Genomic DNA, 25,695 nt, shown 5'->3' with positions numbered 1-25,695 from the left:
CCTGAGTGTTTGTGACTTTAAGTTAATTCTCCAGAATCTGTTTTCTTGGTTGGATGGCCATGTCTCTATTTCGCCAGCTTATCGTATTAGTCACCTAATGATCAGAGATTCCTTTAATGCCTTGAAACAGTCTTAGGTTTTACCTGGGCATCTGTACAACCCTGTGTATCGGTGTAGCCTTCTAGAACCCAGCAACATGACAGAGCCTCTAAGACATCTCATTCACCAGCCTTTAAATTTCGTGGCCAGCCTCTGTTTAACCTCAATTGGTAACCGCAGGCAGGTCTACTGTTAAACCACTGCTGCTGTTTGTTTTTGGCAAATGCCCCGGGATAGGGCTTTTTGCCGAATCAGCTCTGAATCTGATTGGATAAAGGAAAAAGAAACAAAATCCAAGCTGCTAGAGATAGCAGTCGGTGACAGTTCTCTAGAGATGAAGCTGTTGGCGAATTTTTTTTTTATTACTTTTCTGAAGTTAGAAGCAGGGAGGCAGTCAGACAGACTCCCGCATATACACAGCCGGGATCCACCCGGCATGCCCACCAGGGGGCGATGCTCTGCCCATCTGGGGCGTTTCTCTGTTGCCGATGGAGCCCTTCTAGCACCTGAGGTGGAGGCTATAGAGCCATCCTCAGCGCCCGGGTCAACTTTGCTCTAATGGAGCCTTGGCTCTGCGGGAGGAGAAGAGAGAGATAGAGAGGAAGGAGAGGGGAAGGGTAAAGAAGCAGATGGGTGCTTCTATGTGCTCTGACCAGGAATCAAACCCAGGACTTCCACACACTGGGCCGATGTTCTACCACTGAGCCAACCAGTCAGGGCCTGTTGGTAAATTTTAAACTTATTCTGCAACACCTACTGTAGGTACAAGTCTTGGTTTTCAAGGCTATCAGATCTGAGGGGAGGGGCATGAAATTCGGACAAGTGAAAATGACACAAAGCTTGCTATTCTGAGACCAGCTGTTTTTCTTGAATGAATACTCCTTGGATTGTTAAAAGCCTTTCATTTCCAGAGTTTTGAAAAAGGGGATTTTAAGTTTTTGCCAGCATTCTCCTTTTATGGTAGAGATTTTTGGAGATCACAAATTTTATAATGTAGTGTTAGCACTTGTTTTTCATATACTGGAAGTCTCGGGTATCACAGATGATTGGGACCTCAGCCTGTGGGAGGCCCTATCTCTGTCTCCTGCTGTGATCCACCTGTAGAAATAGTTCTGAAAATCAAAACGCTCTAGGTCCAGAAGGCTTGAAAAATCACAGGGCTTCTTTTCTGATGCAAGTACTTAAGACAATGAAAAGCATAAATGGAGGCAAAATTTGACCCACTTTTCTGTCCTTAAAAACAGAAAAACAGTTTACAATGGCCTACAAGAGATCATTGTAAAGATAATTTTAGTACCTCTGAAGAGAAAAAATGTAGCCCCCCTTTCCCTGAATTGTAGCAACTAAGTTCCTGGTCTTGGATTCAAGTTCAAAGTCTGGTTCTGCCTTATCCTCTGACTTGAGTAAATGATGCAGGTTCTCTGGGCCTGTTCCGTCATTTGTAAAATGGAGATAATATTCGACAACACTGTGGTGGAGGGGAAAAATCAGACATAACATAGGCATGAAGTACTCCTTCAATAGCAAAGCGCCATGCTCAGCGTATGCTTGTGCGCGTGAGTTGTGGTCCATGGAAAGAGTTGTTAGGTGATTTAAATTAACTCAAATAAGGGCTAGATGTTTTAATATCTAATTGGAACACTTAACATAGAAATATATTTAAAAATAGAAAACTTTACAAAAAATTTCCACATGGCTCTGTAAATTTCTTTATCAAAAGATGTCTTTTAATTTAAAATGTTTTGAATAGTTCAGTCTTTCTCCCGCCCTGTCCCTTCCCCTTGTTCTGTCCTCGCCCTGCTCTCTATGGGGAGCATTTTTTGTTTCCTTTCCTGTCAATATTCCCTGTGCAAATGTGCAAAAATATTAATCCGCAACCTCATAAATCTGATTTGCAAAATCATTGTGAAGTAAATTATTCTGTTGCTCATAATGGCCAAGACAGTGAATTTGTCAATCACACAAGTAGCAGGTTGAACTCAAATCCAGGCTTGCTGATACCTTGTTTTTCGCCTGGTGAACTTATTGTGAAATGGTAAATCTTCTGGAAAACTGTGTGTAGAGGGATGTTCTTAAAAATATATGCCTTTTAGCTTGGTGGACCGGACAATGCCCGGCTGACTTCTCGTCTGGGGAAAGAATATGTCAACATCATGAACATGCTTGTTTTCACACTTCCTGGAACTCCCATTACTTACTATGGGGAAGAAATAGGAATGGGAAATATTCTAGCTACAAATCTCAACGAAAGCTATGATGCCGTAAGTTAATATATTTAACCATGTGCCATACCAATACTCGTTTTTGCCAAATCAGAGAATTTGCTATTTCTATTCTACAGCTGCAAATCATGATTACTTTGCTTTTCTTTCTGTTAGAATTCTCTGCTTTCTTGGCTGGGGAGCTTGTTCTTGTGTATAGCCCAGGAATCTGCATTTTAAAGATTTTCCCCATTTGATTCGTAAGCACACTAAAATTTGATAACTGAGTTTGAGTTTGGAATATTATTCATTGCCCTCTACATACTCAGGAATATTTATTTATAGTACTTGTCTGTATTGCTAGATTTCATTTGACCACAGCACAAAGATTCTTCCTTAGTTTAACAAAAGTAGTAGTGCACAGCCTCAGACCTGGGTTGTTTCTATTTTGATTTTGTTTGAGGCTACAGAGCCATAATTACATTATGAATGCTAGGCAGATGAATAAATCTTACACCTATAATTTGTATGATTAGTTTTCAATTGTATAGGTCCAATTTCCTTAATATTTGATCAAAGGAAACTTTTTAAATTTCAGCTCCTAAATCTGTGTATGTACACTCATGTGCAATAACCAGGTTGGACAAAAGAGGACAGAATTTAGGCTCACTTGTACATGGCTGCATACATGACTTGACCATCATCACTGTATCACAGTCGAATAAGTTGGTAACGGCACATTTTGAAATCCCGTATTACTCCTTTTTAGAGAAAAGCAGCAAAGAGTCCAAGCATGTATCAAAATTCAGTTGGTATAGTCTATTCAAACTCAAGATGCTATTAATATTTTCCAATTTAAAGTGTGAAATTGGTTATGTATTGAATGTTAAGGCCTTTTCATTATGAATGATAATGATTACAAATACTGCTAAGAATATAGGAAATTAAATAATTATGAAGTAAATCATGGCCAAATTATATTTCCTTTTATAACCAGACCACTGTTTTCTCTTTATGGTCTTTTGACATAGGATACCCTTCTCTCAAAGTCACCAATGCAGTGGGACAATAGCTCAAATGCTGGTTTTTCTGAAGGGAGTCACACCTGGTTACCCACCAGTACAGATTACCACACGGTGAATGTGGATGTAAGTATCAATGAATCTTACGCTGATTCCAGAAACAGGAAATGCATTTCTGTGCTAATAACATATACTCACCCTGAATCTAAAACCTTAACTGATGCTATTTAAATCAATCACATACACTTCTCTTGCAGTTTTCAAGTCATGTTTTATGAAAGGACAAGCTCGTACAAAGTGTGCTACTTGAAATACCATACAGAAAGCACAGCTCTAGAATGGAAGATAAGAGCTTACAGTTATTAAGGAAATTTTACGGAGGTCTGTCAGCAAGCCTAATTATCCTTTATCTTTTCCTCCCCTCAAAAGGAAGGAAGGAAAGAAGCAAGGAAGGAAGGAGATCAATCAATCTAGGAGAATGTGGACTTGAGGGCAAGCTTGTATACCTGAATGAATAATCCCTAAAAGTAGCTGTTCTAGAAAAGCGTACCTTTTGGGTTTTGCCTATACCATTTTATGTTTCCATGGTGATCAGGTTTGTCAAGTTCAGTAACCAAATTTCCTAAACATTGTGACTATTAAAATTAAAAAATTCGGTTCTTGAAAAAAAAAAAAAAATTGGTTCTTGTGCCACAAAAAACAACATTAAGTGTTCAGTAGCTAGTGTCTACCATACTGGATAACACAGATATAGAAGAGATATAAGACATTAAAATCTATTTTAAAATGGCCATTACAATTTTAAGGGTAACCATTAAAAGAATAGATATGAGTGTCGAATTTTCAAAGAATATTGGAAGGAAAAAAAATTACATAATGGTAACTAATTGATCCAATAAACAGCTGAAAAGAAAATTATTTTTTTTAAGACTTTGTTTAATCATTTTAAAAAGAGAGAGAGAGAGAGAGAGAGAGAGAGAGAGAGAAAAGGGGAGGAGCAGGAAGAATCAACTCCCATATGTGCCTTGACCAGACAAGCCAGGGTTTTGAACTGGTGACCTCAGCGTTCCAGGTTGACACTTTATCCACTGTGCCACCACAGGTCAGGCAAGAAAGAAAAATTTAAAAGTACAACTATAAATTAAAGAAAAAATTGGGCTACAGAATTATGTCTAAACGTATGGTAACTGCCTGACCTGTGATGGCACAGTGGATAGAGCGTATACCTGGAACGCTGAGGTTGCCCTGGGTTCGAAACCTCCATTTTGCCTGGTTAAGGCACATGCAATAAACAACTATGAATTGATGCTTCCCACTCCCACAACCCCCGCCTTTGTCTCTCTCTGTCTCTCTCCCCCCTCTAAAATCAATAAATAAAATATAAAAAAAAATAAACATATGGTAACCACAAGTATAAATGGGTTAAATTTACCTATTAAAAGATAAAAACTCTCAGATTAGATAAAACATAATCTGACATAAGACACAGCTAAACAAAAAAAAAACAATTAATATACATCGAAGACAAATGCTAACAAAAATAAAGCCTGCCTCCCGGTTATAGAACTGAGTAATTTCATTAATTGGTATCTGTATCTAGGAATATTTATACATGATAAATATTCAAGGATCTCTACTGAAGCATTGTTTTTATTAGCTGAAGACTTTGGACATGATTTATATGTATCATTAGACCATTAGAACGAAGGAGGTTCTCACATGTACTAAATAATAAACAGTACAGAATGGTAACATGCCGTTATTTGTGTAAGAAAGAAAAGGTACTGTATGTCTATGTTTGCTTGGGCAAAGAATGGTTCATTTCACAATACATAAAAATGAAATGATACATACACAGCACAGGGTCCATCTCTGAGAGGAACTGGGAAGTTAGGGGATGGTGGTAAAGAAAACCTTTTATTTTATATATTTATACTATCTTCTTATAATTGAGTTTTATACTGGACACATGCATTTCCTATTTTTAAAAAAGTAAAGATACAAAAAGTAGGTGTGGAAATATTTAATAGCAGACAAAATAGAATTCAATATGAAAAGCATAGACACAAAGGCAATTTAGAAAAACCGATAAAAGAACATTCCGCTACAACTCATGAATCTATGCATATTACTTCAAAATATATAAAACAAGTACTCTCAGAAATGCAAAGAGAAACTGACAAACACAATTACAGAGAAATACTTCAACATACTTCTACAAAGTGACAAAATCAAGTAGATACAAATAATAGGTAACTTTTACTGGGCACTTCTTATGTGTGTGGCACTGAGCATTATTAATATTTCATGCATTATCTAAGGCTATCGAAAATGTTAATAGTAATTCAACAAGTCATACACATAAAGCATATACATGTACCATAAATACCTTTGTACCTGGTGAACAGAGAATTAAATATATTTTAAAACATCCATTAGATACTCATTAAAGACTACACATTAGGTACCTGCCCCCAAACAACTACCACCCCCAAAACCACCACAGTCAACACGCCCGGCAAGAGTACAATGAAATGAACATTAGCACAGATTTGGCAACAGCCCTTACAGAGAAAAATTTGTTGGCATTATGTGTCAAGTGTCTATACTCTTTGACATAGCAATTGTCTTTCCAATATTTATATCCTAAATAAATCATGGGGTAAGAATATAAGAAAATATTAGAAACTTGAATGTTGAAATGAAAGGGAATGGCTAATATGGTATAACCAACAGAATATTAGTCTGCCATTAAAATGACATTTATGGAGTTATACTATAGTAACAGAATATGCTTGAAATGTTAAAGGAAAAAAAAAGATATACAACATTAAATTATATATGTTATTTATATAGCTGTAAAATGAACCCCAGTCTTCTTTAATGGACATATGTTACTTTTACGGTTTTAAAAAAGTACTAACTTTTACTTTAGGCAGTGTTTTGCCTTGCATCCTTTTCTTGCAACTTCCTGTTCACTAGCTATGCAAGAAACATGTCTGCTGAAGGTATGGCAACCCAGACATTATTCTACACAAGAGAGCAGAGAAGCCCCAGTTCTCCAGAAGTTCTCTGAGTCCATTGCCAGCATGGCTGCTTTTCTGCCAGTTACAATAGAGTATAAAGGGACTTTATTTAGGCACATTAACTATCCATTAACTTAGACATAGACATCTGTTTTGGAATTCCTAAAGTGGAGTCAATTTGGTCTTTATCAGCTCTGGTCAAGATGTAGCACACTTCAATGACGAGGTGAAACCATGCACCTGCAATTTCTACCCGTAGTTAAATAAACTACTCTTAACTACTTATTAATACTGACAATTTGGTAACTGTTTTAAGGGGCAGAATTGAAGCAAGATATTTTGGGGGGAAATTTCTTATTTGATACCAAATATATTTTTAAAAAATTCTTAGAATCAAACATTTATGTTAATATTTTTTAAAATAGGTCCAAAAGACTCAGCCCAGATCAGCATTAACGGTGTATCAAGAATTAAGTGTGCTTCATGCCAATGAGCTGCTCCTCAGCAGGGGCTGGTTTTGCTATCTGAGGACTGACAGCCACTTCGTCATGTACACAAGAGAAATGGATGGCATGGACAGAGTCTTTCTCGTGGTTCTGAATTTTGGAGAATCATCACTGCTAAATCTAAGGGAAATTATTTCAAACATCCCCACAAAAGTGAGGGTAAGGTTCAGTACCAATTCTGCCAACAAAGGAAGTGAAGTTGATGCATTGGCCATCACACTGGACAAGGGAGAAGGACTCCTTCTTGAATACAACACAAAGTACTTCCTTCATCACCAAAGAGAATTCAGAGACAGGTGTTTTGTCTCCGATCGGGCCTGCTACTCCAGCGTACTCAACATACTGCACAGCTTGTGCTAGGCCCTCCGGGAAGGAGGCGGCGACGCTGGCATTCGGCTCTCCTGCAGCATGCAGTAACTCCGTGTACAGCATGCTGCCGGGTCAACTCTATGAACAGCCACTAATTCTTAGATATTTCTGTAGCTTGAATGTAGCTGCTTTAGGAAAGGTTCTCAAATGTTTTTAAATAATAATAAAAGGTTTAAAAAATTGTTTGTAGGACATTAATTGAGATTAGCAGTAGATATTATTAGAACATTTTAGGACTCCAGATTATTAGAAAGCTCTAACGCATTTTAATGTGAAGAATGTTCTTACTCCCTAAAATACAGGCACAGAAACTAGAGGATGACTTACACCAAACTGTCTAAAAATGTTCACGAGCAAAGACGCAGGGCCTTGATTTGTAAAATATAAAAAAGAAATTTAGTAAACCAGACAGAAACAAAGCTGTTCTGACGGGAGAGGAGAGCCCTGCTGCCCGCCCCTCCTCAGCCCCCCTCCTGAGGAGCAGCGCAGAGCACTGCTTTCCCGGGCGAAGGGGCATGACACCAAGGAGAACACTGTCAGCGAGAGGTACACTCAACAGAATTTGGGTAGAGAAGCAGATTTTTATAAACTATTCACTAACTTAAAAAAATCTCACTTTTGCTAACCCAATTGCAAATAAAACTAGGAAGTATTTCAATGTGTTTCCAATTCCCAAAGTATACAACGTTTCAGAATTTTATGTATTTTTTAAGAGTCTCGAAAACACTGGTGCTGTCGAGTCCAAGTTCCTCATACAGGAATTTAATCTGGGCTGTAATCTAAAAGAGACACATTAAAAAAATTAGATAGAAGGCCTCTGCAGTGAAACTCCAGTGTTCAAGTCTGACTATCTTCTTTACCTAACCCTGAAGTCTGCAATTTATGGCAGGGATTCATTTCTCTGGGAGAGGCAGAAGGCTCCCAACAATGAAAAGATTCAGTACTTTCACAGAGCTCACAGTACTAGAGAGAGCCTCTTCTCTTAATGGTCTCGGTTCTAACCCTCTTGGGTCCCAGTCACAGGCCTGGCCCCTGGAAAGCAGCTGTCATAAAGCCCGCCACACCATGACATGAGGAGTACAGGACGTCTCTACCTGGGGATCTGTTAAGCAAGAGGGGCTGGATAACATACCTTTTTCTGAGAATCCTCAATCACATGATTGCCTCCCGGCCGAATGTCTAAAATAATACTGGGGGCCTGATAGCCTGAAAGAGTTAACATATGAAATAATTAGAAAGTTTCTGGCCAACTGAGGCCCATTTCTCCGCTCTCTTTCCAAGTAATCAATTAAAACAACAGTGAAGGAAGAAGGCATAAACCACCAATACCAACAAAGAGATGGGGTTAGGCGGTGAGCAAGAAAACAACAGGGAAAGCAGGAGGATAGTGTTTGGGGAAGCTGGACGGAAGACTGCCGGGCCACAGCCACCTGGAGAAAGCTGTGACCCAGGAGGAAGCCACTGGCCCTGGGCAGTCTGAGCCTCAAGACCCAGAAACACCAACGGCAGCAGAGATGAGACACAGAGCTGAACATGGGGCAACTGTCTGGAAATCTGAATGTGAGTCCCCCAACACTGAGTCCTGAAGGTCTAATAAAATAAAAACATCTACAGAAAATTAAAGCTGCTAGCTTGGGCACTGAGGCTCTGAAGCAGAAACCTCAAAAGCTGTATTTTTAGAGGTTCCTAAGAATAATGGCTAAATTAGTATTATTAAATGAATGAATGACTGTATGAGAATACATCTCCAACTTCTATTTGATATTTAAATTTACTTTTCCTGTGCCCTTCCTACCTTATTCTAATACTGTCCTTTGAAAAAGAGGAGCAGCAGTTATAGGTACAATGCATGCTTCAATTAGTATTCAACATATGAAAAACAATTATTTGTCCATAATCAGGGGGAGATGACTTGGTCTGTACATTAAATGTATTACTCTGAGCAGTATGCTAAAGGTAACAGCCCATTTAGCTATGTTCCCGCTTCTAGGTGGCCTCCTACCTTCACCAGCGTCCTTGGTATGCTCCCCAATTGCTTGTTTGAGTTTCTCAGTATAGTTTACAATGCCTTTCAGAGGTACACGCTCATCGTTTTCATATGCTGTGATGTGAATCGAAGGATAATGCTGCAAGAACATCGATGTATAAATAATTTATATTATTCCTCATGGCCCCTTTCCACCTTACAGATTATGAAAAATAATTACCTATATGCCCCCTCCCCCAATTCTTATCTGATATATATAAATTTTTGTGACAGAGACAGAGAACGGGACAGACAGGGAGAGAGAGGAGAAGCATCAATTCTTTGCTACAGCACTTTAGCTGTTCATTGTCTTCTCATATGTGCCCTGACCAGGGGGCTACAGCAGACTGAGTGACCCCTTGCTCAAGCCGGTGAGCCTTGCTCAAACCAGATGAGCCCATGCTCAAATCGATGACCTCAGGGTTTTGAACCTGGGTCCTCTGCGTCCCAGTTCGACACTCCATCCACTGCACCACAGCCTGTTCAAGCTTATCCGATACTCTTGAGAGATTTATATTAGTACAGTACTACGCTACTTATTACCTGGAATAGCCTTTTCTTAACCAGAGAGACCATGAGTTTATTGAATGGTGCTGAAAGGTGTCTGGGTATTACAGGTAGGAGCCCTCTAAAGGCCCCAGCTCAGGTAAATACCCTTTTGCTTATCGTCTCTGTCACCCTGGAGAGTATTACCCTAGTTGTCTTTCACTACCTGGGGTTTGATATTTTGATAGGGACAGTAAAGTTTAATGTAGTTCTTGTGTTTTTCATCAGATGAAGGGTTCCCCCATTCTTCTAACTCTTCCAGTGTCAGGGGGAGTGTAGTATCCATCATGGTGTTGAGGACATCCAAGAAAGGTGCCTAAAAAAAAGCCAAAGAAACAAACTTTGACAAAATTTGGTAAAATGAGTTTCAGGAAAATACACTACATGAATGTACATGCTGACATGAGAGAACAAAGCTCAAGAAGCCACGTCAAGTCCCAGGGGCCAGACTACTCGGTCATGACCCAGGGCCAGTGACTGGCTTTTACGGTACTCGGATCCCTTCAACGGCATTTATATAAAAAGAAAGAGTTTATCTAATTTCACAATTTTTGTGCCTTTTATTCCTATATATACATTTTTATGTAAAAGTAATAAATGCTACCACCTCACATACATTAGGATAGCTAGTTACATATGAAAGAAGAAGATTCTGACCCATGCCACAACACGAATGGACCTCGAGGACATTATCTGAGTGAAATAAACCAGTTACAAAAGACAGCACTGTATGACTCCATTTACAGAGCTGCCGTAGAGTAGCCAGCTTAGAGACAGAGTAGAATGGTGGTTCCCAGGGACAGGGGGAACTGGAGAGTTACTACTTAAGGGGTACAGAATTCCAGTTTTGCATGATGAAAAGTTCTGGAAATTAGTTGCACAATAGTGTGAATGTATTTAACACTACTGAATTGTACACTTAGATGGTGAAGAGGTAAATTTTGTTATTTGGCCACAATTAAAAATTAAAATTCAACACACATGAATAAATTCTTCTTTACTAGTAGGACATTTTGCCTTAAAAAAACAACAAGATAAATGCTAATTGAAGAAAATCTGGAAACTATCCAAGTTGAAAGAGAAAAATCACTAAGGCTTATAACCAGCGTTAAAACTTGTAATAAAATGGCAGCTGCTCTTTTCACTTAGCCTTATAGTCTTGTTAACATGCATTTCAGCTTTCTCTTGTATTAACGCTAACCATGTATGGTGGGCAGATGTAAATCTTCTTGGCTGCTTAGCACCTGAACTCTTTTTCTGCATTTAGAGTACCTCTCACTGTGGAGGTACCAAATGACCGACAGTTCCTTTCCCAGCTTTCCCTGCAGCAGAGTAGCCACATGACTTAGGTCTACCAGACATCATATGCTCTAAACTCTGAACAAGAAGGTAGTGACTCAAAGAAGTAGGGACCATAGAGAATTTATTCTGGCACAATTGCCATAGCTATATTGAGTTTCTGGAAGCAACACTTGCAGTGTGAGGTGACGTGTGCCCAGCGGTGGGGGCAGTGACAGCTTCATGGGATAACTTCAGGGTCTATTCTGGACATGTTTCTGGTTGGGCACCCTCTAAGACTGGTTCTAGACCCACCCTTCCCCAGTATGCTTTAATAAATCCCTTTTCTGCTTAAATTAGTCAAGAGTTGGTTTCTTGTGCTTCTAATGAACTTTAACTCATATACAGATACTATATTGTTGGATATATAGGTGGATTCCAATTCTTCACTATTATAAGCAATGTGGAATAAATATCCTTATACATGCATTTTTCATTTCCATCCTAATTTCTAAATGTCAAAGTAATTTCTTTCTTTTTTCTTTGATGTGCCCTTACTGAAGATCAAACCTGTAACCCTGGTGCATTGGGAAGATGCTTCAACCAACTGAGCCACCAGGCCAGGGCACAAAGTAATTTTTAAAGGTCAAAAGTTAGTTGTATTTTCTTTATATTGTAAATAATTCTGCCATTATAATCTTAGTGGATAGGATTTTTCTTCCTCTATGCTTAGTATTTCTATTTAAAAAATAGATTTACAGTTCAGGATGACTTAACACTTATTTACTTAATACAAAGCCACAGTGTATGCCCCACACCCTCAAAATAACACAATCTAGAAATAATTTACTCTGCTCATCCCAGTCATTATAGTTTCTAGAGTATCTAAGCAAGAAGCAGGAGGATGACAGGTGAAATGAGCTGTTACAATTTTATAATTTTGGACACCAGGGAGACTATCGAACATTTTCAGAACAGGTCAAGATATTTCAATTAAAGTATAGAAAAACCACCCCTAAGGACATTGAGATTGAGTATCTAAAAATAGAAAACCCTTAAATCCAGGAGTAAAATGTTGATGGACCATAGTCAAAAATTTTGTGCATCCCAGTCACAGGACACTGCCTTACTTCCTGAAACTGATGAGTCATATACGCTTTGTCTCTTCCAACAACTCTACATGTTCTTACAAATAAAAACCATCAATGGAAATAGCCATTAATATCCTTCGGTGAAAACCCTTAAAAACGAATAAAAAACACTGTCAGGGAAGAGTAATTAAAGGGTAAGTAGTTGGATTAAACTAACTTTAGAAGTTCTCCCAGAGCTACAATTTTGGGTTTAAAATTGAAAAGCTTTGTCATACTCACATGCTATGTTTACACAGAGTTTTTGTCACTAAGGCAGCTGATGGCTTCATGCCTCCCCATTCAGTGAACAGTCAGAGACAGAATTAACTCACCTCTAAAGTCACAGCTCGCAAGAGTTCTGGATTGGAATTGCACAATGCTCCCGCAAGCACCCCTCCAGCACTGAATGCGGTCAGGGCCGTTAGACTTGGCTGAGAAAAGCCTTGGCTGTGCAGTGTCTCAATGCAAGCCGCTAAGTCAGCAAGGCTGTTGAGTTTTTTAGTTAGACGACCATCAGTGTGCCAATGGAGGCCCAACTCACCACCACCCCTGAAATTAAAGGGCAAAAAGGTTTCAGTGGGGGAAAAAACAATAATATAGGTTGGGGTCAGCAAACTAGCCTGGGAGCCAAGTCTACCCAGAGGTTTGTTTTTGTATGGCTCTTGAGCTAAGAATGGTTTTCCCATTTTTAAAGGTTGGGAGAAAAAACCCAACCAGGAACATGCAGCTCAGACCAGACGTGGGCTGCAAAGCCTAAATCGTTTACTGTTAGTTCTTTAGAGAAAAAGTTTACTAACCCCCTTGATACACAATAACTGAGTCAACGAATATGTTCTGAGCACTTGCTTACTCTAGTATTTACCATGCTACAAATAGGCCTTCAAAATATAAACAAGCAAAATTCCACTGCCCTCGAGAAGATCGTAATTTTGTGAGAAAAGAAAACAGCTACCAAGCAACATGGTTACTGCTATAACACAAGTGTATTTAAGGTATTGTAGAAGCAGAGGAAAGAACATACACTTGTCAGGTCAGGGGCATATTCGTGAGTCAGGATCACAAATGTTTAAGATGGAGATAATACCTAGGCTGAGTCTTGAAGGAAGATATGAGTTCCCAGACGGCAAAGAAAGGGAAGGCATCAAGACATACACGTGCCAGGGCACAGGGGAAAGAAAGGCCATCCCTTGAATAGATACAGCAGGTGTGGATGTATGTTTGGGGAGTGAGGACAGATGCCATTACAGACATACATGAGATCTTTAGGATGTTAAATATATACTATACTGAGAAATTTGGATTTTATTATGGAGATGGGAAGGTGAAGGATTTTAAGCAGAAACAAACTAATATTTGTATCTTGAAAACAGCTAAAATAAAATGGAGGTCAGAGTGGGGAAAAAGGAGTTCAGCTTAAGAGGCTAGTTTAGAAAACTTAGGAGAATTAGATGGAATTAATAATGTTACTAAGTTAGTCAAGAGACTGGTACTCTTCTAAAAATTTGGTACACAATCCTAAAAAATGTACCCTTTTGCTTTTTGGATCAACTAATGTTATCAAATCAAGTTCCACCAGCATAGGTTTAGGAATACATAAATCCAACAACGCAAATGGAAAATAAACTGTTGCTCCTGACACTGTCCTTCGGACGTTCATCACGGCGCTGTAGCGCTCACACGCGGTGAGAGGTGCTGCTGACTCACCGAACATGGCAATAGGCTAGAATCCATTCATCGTCCACCAACACCCGCTTTTCAGGCCTGAAATTCATTTTCAAATCCATGCCATAAGCTCCATATACATGTACCAGGAGAGGTTTTTTCTTCAAGTCCTCAGAATCCGTTTTGTGAAAAATCGTCATTGGCACTAATCTTCCATCCTGGAAAGGAAGATTTACCATGCATGTAAAGAAGAGTTTAAAAACAGTTTGTTCCCTAGTTTATGTCCTGCTTATTGATGTTGAGCAGAAATTTCATTTACTTGAGACAAAGAGTTACGGTCTCTAAAATCCATCATGATAATTATTTTCAGCTACTTTGCTACCTATAATACTAGAAAAAAGCAGCAAGACTCTAACTTGAATACATTTTGTTAAATGTAGCTTTTTATGGCAGTAAAGTGATTCTAAAGAGTTCCTTACTACCCAGTACTTCAGTAATTTTTTCTTTGAGAACAAGCCCAAGTACCTGTTAAAGTCTGACACACGAGCACAACATTCTCCTATACCTAGGGCTACATACAGCACTTCTCAAACTAAGTTTTAACAGCTCAATTTTCTCTCCTTTATTGACAGAATTCTCAAACACTAGTACCTGAAATCTCGTACTGACCTTACTCATACCCACCCACATCCTCTTCAAAGGCCTATTGAACTTTATTTCTAAAATGTTTAAAAGTAAGTTTTATAAATTTTAACACCTATTTTTAGGGTAGCTGTTATCTAATGCAGTTCACATTCATCAGTCCCAACTGACTGAAACTAGGTACTCTCTAGACCAGTGTTTCCCAACCTTTTTTGTGCCATGCCCCACCTTAACCTTTCTAAAATTTTTATGTCCCCCCCTATGTAACATACATAATTTTTAACATTAAAAAATTGATTTGTTCACTTAATAAACATAAATGATAGGTTCTAGGAAGAAATCACTATGAAATTGTTAACAAAACACAGTAAGTAAAATTTCAAAACATATAATGAAAAACAGAAATTTAAATTCCAAATAATTTTAATACAGTTTTTTCTATATTAATTTATTATTTTAATTTAGTGTGATCCTTGCGCTTGATGCTTGCTGCACAGAGATTTTATATTAGGTTCCAATTTGGTTAGCTTTAGTCTCAAGTCTCCACGTTGTGTTATATCTAGCCGATTTCTTTTTTTTACTAGTAAATCATTTACAGCACTAAATCCACATTCAGCTAAAAATGAAGATGGAAACGGTAGCAATAGTTTTCTTGCACATTTGGTTGAATTTGGGTATTTGATTTCTGTTTCCTCACAAAGCCATGCCATCGCTCCTTTGATATTAAATAAAGCTTTAACTGACTCATCATTTTGCAATTCTGCGAGTTCTTCTTGATACTGCATATTTGATATATCAGACAAATCCACTAACATTGGCTGCATCATCCATGTTGGGAAATCAATTTGTTTTTAAATTAGAAAATCTTTCTTTTAAATCAGCCGATATAATATTCAAATGATTGACAATAACAAGTAAAGCGGTATCAGTTACTTCACATTTTTGGAGCCAATGAAACTGTTTAGAGTTTTTGTTGTTAATATGTTTCTGACATAACTCAATATTGGTAATAAAACCAAATATCTTTGCTTTTGCATCGACAAGAGTTTTATTTGTTCCTTGAAGTTGCTTATTTAATATATTTAGTTTTTCAAAGATATCGGCTAAATAACTCACAAATGCTTTACCATCTATTGTTAACAGATACTTCATTTCAGGTTTGTCGCTTAAAAAATCACTAAGAGTATCAAACAGTTCCATAAATCTTTTCAAACAGTTTCCTTTAGATAGCCATCTTACTTCAGTATGAAGTAAAAGTCTCACATGGTCTTCATTTTGTTCTTCACAAAATAGCTTGAAAAGATGCTCACATTTGGCACTAGCTTTAATAGCATTAACACACTTATTACTGTATGTAATACTTCATTCAGAACAGGCGAGATGTTTTTAGCTACCAAGTTTTCCCTATGAATAACACAATGCACAAGAATCATTTCTGGATTCACATCTTTCATCAATTTTAAGCAGCCATTTTTCTTGCCCATCATATTGGGAGCACCATCTGCAGCACAAGATGTTATATTTTTCATTGGTATATCATTGACATCTAAGTAGTTTTTTAGCTTATTATATATATCTTTGAAGGTAGTGGTGCTTTCTAATCTTTTACAGAACAACATTTCTTCAGCAAAATGTCCTTTATCAATATATCTTACGTAAGTTATCAATACTGCCTCACTGTCTCTCAAAGTTGATTCATCCATTTGCAAGGAGAATTTTCTTGTTTTCAGCTTTTCAATAAGTTGTTTTTCAATATCCTCACTCATTTCCTCTATTCTTCTGCTAACAGAATTGTTACTGAGTGGCATAGCTTTTACATCTTTGTCATCTTTTTCAAGAACCGTTTTAAGTAATGCTGATGTTGACGGTTTTATTAAATTCTCTCCTATAGTGTGATTTTCTCCAGTTTTAGCGATGAATAAAGAAATTTGATAACTAGCCTCAAGAACACGATTATTAGTTGAAGTATGAGCAGTAAATAGAGACTTTAATGTTCTTTTTTCAAAATTTTTCTTTAAAGTTTTAAAGTAACTCAAATCTGAATTAATATGAGCACTATGTTTCGCCTTCAAATGCGCCTCAAGACGACCGTTTCATTGATTCGTTGGTCAAGCATTGCTGGCATAAAAGACAAAAAGGAATCCGCTCATCGTGAACAGCGGGTATGAACCCAAATTTTAAATATTCCTCTGAATATTGACGAGTTTTTTTCTTGCTTGCACCACTCATTTTACTATGGGCTATAATAAAAATAAGATCAATTAAAAACTAATATTAAAATATGTGTTAAAATATATTCAATGTGACATAGAGTAAACGTATACTAAAAATTCATATTTATTTAAATGTATATAACACATTTACTACACTACCACCGCAAATCAAAAGGTATCTATATTTTTTCCACTTGACAAAATTTTCTGGAAAGTTATGCTTCTAAAATTAAAATTGTCGTGCATGCACTATTATAGCCCCAATAATATTTATAAAATATTATTGCTTTCTACCTCCAATGCAAGAAATACTTAATAAAGAGTTTAATATTGATAAAAAATCAAATACTTGCCAATTATATCTATACAATATATATGTATATTTATTAAATCAACGAGCTTTTACAACAGTTTTGACTGACACTTATTTCAAATTAACACCAACTGAATGATGTGAAACACTACAGAAGTTGCGATGGGCCAATTAGGTGAGAATAACTGCGTTGTTTAGCGAGTTTTTTAAAATGTCCGCGGTGAAGTTTACTTGACGACAGCAATCACCCAGTTGATATTTTGGTCTCGTCAAACGAAATTATACTTAATAATTATTTACCGCAATTATTTAAGAATTGCATTTTTTGTTAAATTTGGCACTGATATCTAGCATTGCATTTAAATGGCCCGGGGCGAAAGAGTTAAAGTCGTGTCGAGTCCATTTTCAAATTGCCCCCCTTAACTATCGAATTGCCCCCCTGTGGAGCGTGGGCCCCACGTTGGGAAACACCGCTCTAGACAGACAAAATAATCTGAACTATTTGTTTTCCTTTCATAGGTGGGCAAGTTGGTTCTCACCCTGCTTACAGAAACTAATGAAATAGCACTACTTTACATAAGAAAAAGAATACATCCAAGCCACTCTCCCTATTTTTTCATTTTAAAAACTTCACTTTGGGGCATCAGAATTTGACCTAAAAAGGACAAACTCCTCCTCTCGCTGTTCTTTGCTGTATTCAACTTGTTACCACGGTGTAACTAAACTTTCATCTCTTGGCATGACTCACCCTTATAAAAGGATGTCGATTACTTCCTATAAAATAACCTTGGTCTTTTCATTCTCTTGCTTCCTCCCCAACTCCAATTAAACAAGCAGAGAAATACTTGCTGGTTCAAAACTTATGTAAAAGAAGCAGTCAGATTGGTAGCAAGTGCTGCGATGGGCTGGTTCCCAGAGTTAATGGCAGCGCACAAAAAACATACACACACACACACACACACTGATAGCACAGTAGAATAGCAGGAGGAAAAGGAGAAGGTGGAGGCAGGGGAAGGGGGACAGGTGGAGAAACGGGGGTGGAGAGACTTTGGGCGGGGGGGGGCATGATGAGGGGAGAATAGATGGTGTTATACTGGGTGGGACATGTCAACACAATAAATTTAAAAAAGAAAGTTATGGCAGCCCATTTGGCACATGCTTCCTTTCTTAGAGTCCCTTGGCTCTCTATTTGGGGCATAATAATCACAACATTTTGATGAACTGGTATAAATCCCATGTTTGTAAAACAAAACAAAGCCTAAACATATACATTTTGTTGACAAAAAACAAAAATCTGGAAGGTGATCCATTAGATGATTAACAATAGTTTTTTCCTAAGAGGTATAGCAAATGGACTGAGCAGTAGTCACTGAAACTTCATACGTACTGTTTTTGCATTTGCTGAAATGAAGGGCCTGATGTGCTAGTTGTAAATTTTCTAATCCATGTAAGAGTAAACACGAGTCTAAATATCTTTAAAAAATATGTACACCCTAATTCATTTGGGTCCTACTGCGGTCTCGGGTCAACTTCACTGAATTATAAATCCAGCAACTAACTGCATGATACTTGACAAATTGGTGGCTTCCAGTAAATGGGGGCTGGCAGTGGAGATGACAAACACTTACCTTGCTTTTGGCTTCTAGACGTAAAACACGACTCGTTTTTGTGATGGGGTCCTCATGCCCAGTTTCTTCAAACAGTTTGCCTTCTGCAAACTTATATGTATAATATTTTGGGGGACGTATTGGAGAGCACAGCTGAAAGGGACAGTTCTTTGGGTCTGAACTTGTATCCATTATGAATCCACAGGCCCAAGAAGGGAGCTAAGGAAATGAAAATTAATTTTACTCTTTATCTAGACACTAGTATCGTTAATTACATTTCTGGGTTTGCTCCAAACAAGATAATGTGAACATCAAGTTTACTTCTATCCATTAACACATAACGCTTCATTTAAGGATTACTTTAGTACAACAAAATACATTTCAAGGAAAAACAAGTCTACACTAAAGACCAATAAAGTAAATTAAATTAAGGAAAATGATAGGAAAATGGTTTATCATGATTCTGGATTTACATGAAGTCTCTATTAAAAAAGTTAATTTTGGGGTATATAAACTTGGGCAGTAAAATAACAGCAAAAATGCTTAATGAAAGCAAATCCAACAGTAATTCCAGAAATGATCAACATTTCCGAGATCTCTGTTCTCCTAGAACATGAAATCTCCGACATGTTTTTAATAACTCCCCTGCATCCTATGTGCCGCCTGGACAGCCACAGTGATGACGGTTATTACCCCAGGGCTACAAACTGGCTCAGCAGCACCGAAGCATTTACAATTTGTTTCTAACTTGAGCTCCCCGGCTAACCATTGTGCAGAACAAAACCTCTCCCGCACATCCACTCTGAAAGACTCAGAGCTATTATGAATAAGATTCTTAACTTTAAGAAAAAGGGAAAGGAATCAAAATTTATTCTCTCAGAGCAGCGGGGTCCTGCTTCAAGCCTTCCACTAACATCCTTCTTACACCTTTTAAAGAACTCGGGTAAGCAGGCTGACAGAGTGTTAGAAATGGTGCTGAGAGTCAGAACATTAAAAGAAAATTGCCTTTCTTTTCCTGTGTAATTGTAGAAAGAGCAAATTCCTTAGAAAATCAGAGGTCTTGGCACAGCAAAGTCACTATTACAGTGGGCACTATTCAGAACGGGTGGGCGGGGAGGTGTGCATAAAGAGTGCACATTTCACTTGTGGAAACCACTGCCAACGAACTATGTTTACAGAGCAAATTTCTTATAATTAATCCAAAGAATCTATTTTCCTGAAACACTAATAAGGACATACATTTGCAATATTTCTTTACAATACTTCCCAATTTCTTCTCCTCAGACTGAAGATTATTTTCAAAGACAATATATTTAGATGCAAGCCGTAACCAGAGCAAAAAATATACTCATGAAAGCTGAGAAATGTGGTGGCACAAATAAAGTGAGCAGGTTGAGACTCTGGCTTAGACTTCTTAAAGTCTGTCCAGCTGATGCAGAAATAAAGTATTAATGAGTTCAAGAATACCTAGAGCCACATTTCCCATTCGGGTAAGCCTGCAGTATCATGCATGTATATGAATGGACAGCCCCCGAAAAGAATTCTAAGTTGGCCAGGTGACAGGCAGTAGGTATTCCTAGACACTGGACAGAGGAGGTTCCGCTTTAGTGTTTTCCCAGCAAATCAGTCGCTGCACTTAAAGAATGATTAAGATGTAAATGCTGAATTAACTAGAACTGCATCTATGAGAAATTGTGACAATACTGCAGTTAGGGAGGTGTAAGTGATCTATGCTTGGTCAACTGGCTCCACAACTCTTTCCGCATCAAGCAAAATGGAGGCCTCTCGGTTTCCCTTCAGTGCCTGGTATCTAACTCAGATGTTAGCGCTGCTTTACAACTGAGCTATCAGGGTGCCACTGTAAGTTCACTTGTGGATGCAGATGATCTTTCCTGGCAGCCACAGGCAACAGCAGTGAGTCAGCCTGCCAGGGAGATGTGCCAGCATAACAGCTGTGTTGTAGTGGAGACCACTGCCATCCCCTTATTGAAAGAAACCAAAGTTCACCTTTCCTGAAACCCTGGGTGAGAAAACGGGCAGAGATAATGCAGACACAGGCACACAGTGGCAGAAACATGGTGGGCAGGATTATGATCCCTACTGGGGGGCGGGAGCAGCAGGAACCAGCTGCCAAGTTGGCCTGGGTTATTATAAATCTAAAGCTGTAGAAATATTTGATCTACAGAGATACACAGGAAGAGACACACCTCCTAGATCTGATAAAGACCTAGTATGCTAAATTCCATTTAAATTAATTCTTTAAAATAAAGCACATTGCTATTATTCAAAATTTGATGGTCTGGTTAAGCTAAACTGTATCTATTTTGATTAACAGTATTGTCTTTTGCTAATTAAACATACCTTTAGAGACCGAACTGAATCATCAGCCAGACCAATCACATTAACATAAAGTAGATTGCTGTGCTTCAGGAATAGAACACAGTGATCCTTAAACATGTCCAAGTCCACAACTTTGGTATTTCTCTTCATTGTGAAAAATAAATCCCAATTCATGATGGCAGGTGTATCAGCTGCTGTTCTCATTAGCTGTGTGGAACAAAGTTAGAAGAGATCTAGGTAAGAACAGGGTGACTACAAAATGCAGAATCCATAGATGAAACCACTAAAAACTAGACATTTTATTTTGTTTTGGGTTTTTTTTTGTATTTTTCTGAAGTTGGAAGCGCCCGACTGGGTTCCACTTGGCATGCCCACCAGGGGGCGATGCTCTGCCCATCTGGGGCGTCGCTCTGTTGCAACCAGAGCCACTCTAGCGCCTGAGGCAGAGGCCACAGAGTCATCCTCAGCGCCCGGGCCAACTTTGCTCCAATGGAGCCTCGGCTGCGGGAGGGGAAGAGAGAGACAGAGAGGAAGGAGAGGGGAGGGGTGGAGAAGCAGATGGGCGCCTCTCCTGTGTGCCCTGGCTGGGAATCGAACCCGGGACTCCTGCACACCAGGCCGCCGCTCTACCACTGAGCCAACCGGCCAGAGCAAAAACTAGACATTTTATGAAGAGCTGAAAGAACTGCATCAGGGCTAAAGATGGACTATCACCAATGAATGAGCCAGGCTAATCTGCTGGGTGGCCTACTGCTTAGCTGACAGCTAATGAATGGGCATTTGAGTGAGGGCACTGCCAGCTAGCTGACTGGAAACATCAGCGAGCCTGCTGAGAGCAACCCAAATTGCTAACTCACAAAACTATTCATTTATAGAAATTTGTTCTTTTGGCTTTTTTTTTTTTTTAAGGTGAAAGGAGAGGAGATAGTGAGGCAGACTCCCATATGCACTGACTGGGATCCACCTGGTAACCCCATCTGGGGCTGATGCTTGAGCACTGAGCTATTGTTAGTACCTAAGGCAGTTGTGCTCTGCCTGAGTTATCCTCAGCGCCTGGGGCCACAACGGAAACAATCAAGCCACTGGTTGCAGGAGGGGAAGAGGGAGAAAAGGAAGAAAGACGGAGGAGAAGCAGATGGTCATTTCTCCTGTGTTCCCTGACCAGGGATTGAACCTGGGTCATCCATATGCTGGGCCGATGCTCTATCCACTGAGCCAACTGGCCAAGACCTAAGTTTGGCTTTGATAACTGATATAATCAGGAGAGGTAGGCTTCCTTTACTATCCTTTTTGGGTACAATTAAAATGTGTAAAGGAATTAGCTCTACGGGAAGAGAAATGAGACTGCACAGAAAGGTAGCATCAACTTCGACACTTTACAAAAAGCCTATGAAACAATGAACTTTTAAAGCAAGAAATGTTTCTAATGAAAAGTGTGACACTTAACAGCCCAAATGGGGTTAAGGAAATGCAGTTATCACCTTGAATTCTGTAGGCTCGCCAACATTAGTGAGAATGTATAATTCATCATCTCTGTGTTCAATGTAGTAAAGGACACCATATATGCGCTTCTGAATAAGTACCGGTGGGTCCCAAGGACTTAGGCCATCTATCAACCACACTTCAGAAGTGGTCTTGTTCATAATATTCATGGTGAGGAAACGACTGTCTTTTGTAAGATAAAGGAAAACAAAATAGCTACAGGAAGAGAGAGAGAGAGAGAGAGAGAGAGAGAGATATGAAAATCCAATAAATTTGAAATGCATTCTACCTTGTTATTCAAAAGATCTCACAGGTGGTCAGTATGTGTATTAATTTAAAATGCAGATAGAAAATAAAAACTTAGTAAATTCTACTTGTAAACTAAAATACTGCTATTATTTTTCTCATTTCCCCCCAAAACATTCAAAATAATTTTTCTCTAACATTTTATTATGAACATTTTCCAAACATGCAGCAAAGTTGAAAGACATGTAAGGTAAATACCCATATACCCATCACTGAGATCCAAACATTATAAACATTTTGCTATGTATTTTTTTATCACATTTCTATGCATTGCCAATCCATCTTTTTAATGCATTTCAAGGTAAAGTACAGATATCATTTCTCAATAACATTAATAAATTATAGATCTTTTTGCTAAGAGGAATAAATAAGCTTCCAACAGGAGGTATGTATATAATTATAGGTCAGAAAATAGACAATTTACTTTGTTTTCCCTCTGTATACATGTTGGATTTCCTTTTTCCCTTTTCATGAATTTTTACAACAAAACAGAATAGGAAGAAAAATCCTTACAATCCCACTAACCTAACACATTAAAAAGATTAACCCAATTATTGTAATTTTTCTGTTTTTTCCTCCTAAGGATTATTTGTAAGACTTAATGCATGTCTTTATTTTTATTTTTTTGTATTTTTCTGAAGCTAGAAACGGGGAGAGACAGTCAGACAGACTCCTGCATGCGCTCGACCGGGATCCACCCGGCACGCCCACCAGGGGCAATGCTATGCCCCTCTGGGCGTCGCTCTGTCGCGACCAGAGCCACTCTAGCGCCTGGGGCAGAGGCCAAAGAGCCATCCCCAGTGCCCGGGCCATCATTGCTCCAATGGAGCCCTGGCTGCGGAAGGGGAAGAGAGAGACAGAGAGGAAGGAGAGGGGGAGGGGCGGAGAAGCAGATGGGCGCTTCTCCTGTGTGCCCCGGCCGGGAATCAAACCTGGGACTTCTGCACGCCAGGCCGACGCTCTACCACTGAGCCAACTGGCCAGGGCCTTCATGCATGTCTTTAAATAGATATAATTAAAATATAGATGAAATTTTGGATTCTCCATTTTTTACATCACATAATATCAATATCCCCCCACATTAGTTATAGTCTTTATGATCATTATATTTTTAAAATTCTTATTAATTTTAACTTATTGTGTTAACATGGATTCAAGTGTCCCACTCAATAGAACACCCTCATCCTCCACCCCCATGACAGCCCGTTTGTCCCCCTTCCCCCTGGGATTTGCTGTCCTGTTACCTGTACCTATGTGTTATGTATATATATTTCACTAATCCCTTCACCTTCTCTGCTCCCGTACCCTCCTCCCCCTTCCCTCTGCCAGCTGTCCCTCTGCTCCCTGTGACCCTGCCTCTGCCTCTATTTCATCCCTCAGTTCACTTTGTTCATTAGATTCCACATATAAGTGAGATCATATGATTTTTTTTTCTCTGCCTGGCTTATTTCACTTGGTATAATAACCTCCAGGTCCATCCATGCCATCACAAAAGGTAAGCTTTCCTTCTTTTTCACAGCTGTGTAACATTCCATTGTGTATATGTACCTCTGCTTTTTAATCCACTCGTCCACTGACGGACACTTGGGCTGTTTCCAGATCTTGGCTATTGTAAACAATGCTGCAATAAACATGGGGGTGCATTTCTTCTTTTGAATCAGTGATTTGGTATTCTTAGGATATATTCTCAAAAGTGGGACTGCTGGGTCAAAAGGCAGTTCCATTTTTAATTTTTTGAGGAAATGCCATAATGTTTTCCACAGTGGTTGCACAAGTTTGCATTCCCACCAGCAGTGCAGGAGGGTCCCCTTTTCTCCACTTCCTCACCAGCACTTACTGTGTTTGTTGTTTTGTTAATAAGTGCCACTCTGACAGGTGTGAGGTGGGATCCCATTGTGGTTTTAATTTGCATTTCTCTGATGATTAGTGACCTTGAACATTTTGTCATATGCTTATTGGTCATCTGTATGCCCTCTTTGGAGAAGTGTCTATTCAGTTTCTTTGCCCAGTTTTTAATAGAATTGTTTACCCTCCTGGTGTTGATTTTAGAAGTTCTCCATAAATTTTGGTTATTAACCCCTTATTAGATGAATTGGCGAATATGTTCTCCCGTTGTGCGGGTTGTCTTTTTATTTTGTTAATGGTGTCTTTTGCTGTGCAAAAGCTTTTTAGTTTGATATAGTTCTATTTGTTTATTTTGTCCTTTATTTCACTTGCCCGTGGAGATAAATCGGCAAAAATACTGCTGTGAGAGATATCGGAGAGTCTACTGCCTGTGTTTTTTTCCAAGATGTTTATGGTTTTGTGACTTACAATTAAGTCTTTTATCCATTTTGAGTTTATTTTTGTGAATGGTGTAAATTGGTGGTCTAGTTTCATTTTTTTTTGCATGTACCTGTCCAATTTTCCCAACACCATTTATTAGAGACTGTCTTTCCTCCATTGTATGCTCTTACCTCCTTTGTCAAATATCAATTAACCATAAAGGCGTGGGTTTATTTCTAGGTTCTCTGTTCTGTTACATTGATCTGTATGCCTGTTCTTATGCCAGTACCAAGCTGTTTTGATTACAATGGACTTGTAGTATAACTTGATATCAGGAAGTGTGATACCTCCCACTTTATTCTTCATTTCAAGATTGCTGAGGCTATACGATAATTATTTTTATGGCTACCTAATATCTATCAGGTTAAAGGGTCATAATTCTTTTTCTTTTACTTACTGATTTTTTTGCATTTTTTCCGAAGCTGGAAACAGGGAGGCAAGTCAGACAGACCCCTGCATGCGCCTGACTGGGATCCACCTGGCACGCCCACAAGGGGGCGATGCTCTGCCCATCTGGGGCATCGCTCTGTTATATCCAGAGCCATCCTAGCACCTGAGGCAGAGGCCACAGAGCCATCCTCAGCGCCCGGGCCACCTTTGCT

General features: G+C 38.8%; 2 protein-coding genes across 5 annotated transcripts in view; one reads left to right on the top strand and one right to left on the bottom strand.

The window, feature by feature from the left end:
- The window catches only part of SLC3A1 (solute carrier family 3 member 1), a 47,294-nt gene extending 39,673 nt beyond the window's left edge, over positions 1-7,621 (top strand). Inside the window, exons 8-10 of the mRNA XM_066378367.1 lie at positions 2,193-2,360; positions 3,332-3,448; positions 6,774-7,621. Coding sequence (XP_066234464.1) covers positions 2,193-2,360; positions 3,332-3,448; positions 6,774-7,214 — 726 coding nt within the window. The 3' untranslated portion in view covers positions 7,215-7,621. The remainder of the gene's footprint in view (positions 1-2,192; positions 2,361-3,331; positions 3,449-6,773) is intronic.
- Positions 7,622-7,853: 232 nt separating this feature from the next.
- Positions 7,854-25,695, bottom strand: part of PREPL (prolyl endopeptidase like) — a 42,773-nt gene continuing 24,931 nt past the window's right edge. For all 4 annotated transcript variants that reach the window (XM_066378365.1, XM_066378363.1, XM_066378366.1 and 1 more), the window contains 9 exons: positions 22,462-22,678; positions 21,002-21,187; positions 18,662-18,859; positions 13,908-14,083; positions 12,536-12,752; positions 9,962-10,111; positions 9,226-9,349; positions 8,356-8,429; positions 7,854-8,002 (listed from right to left, as the gene is read on the bottom strand). In XM_066378365.1, coding sequence (XP_066234462.1) covers positions 7,913-8,002; positions 8,356-8,429; positions 9,226-9,349; positions 9,962-10,111; positions 12,536-12,752; positions 13,908-14,083; positions 18,662-18,859; positions 21,002-21,187; positions 22,462-22,678 — 1,432 coding nt within the window. In that variant the 3' untranslated portion in view covers positions 7,854-7,912. The remainder of the gene's footprint in view (positions 8,003-8,355; positions 8,430-9,225; positions 9,350-9,961; positions 10,112-12,535; positions 12,753-13,907; positions 14,084-18,661; positions 18,860-21,001; positions 21,188-22,461; positions 22,679-25,695) is intronic.

This window comes from Saccopteryx leptura, chromosome 3 (assembly GCF_036850995.1).
Source record: "Saccopteryx leptura isolate mSacLep1 chromosome 3, mSacLep1_pri_phased_curated, whole genome shotgun sequence".
In the NCBI taxonomy this organism is placed as follows: domain Eukaryota; kingdom Metazoa; phylum Chordata; class Mammalia; order Chiroptera; family Emballonuridae; genus Saccopteryx; species Saccopteryx leptura.
This window is presented reverse-complemented; position numbering and strand designations above follow the sequence as displayed.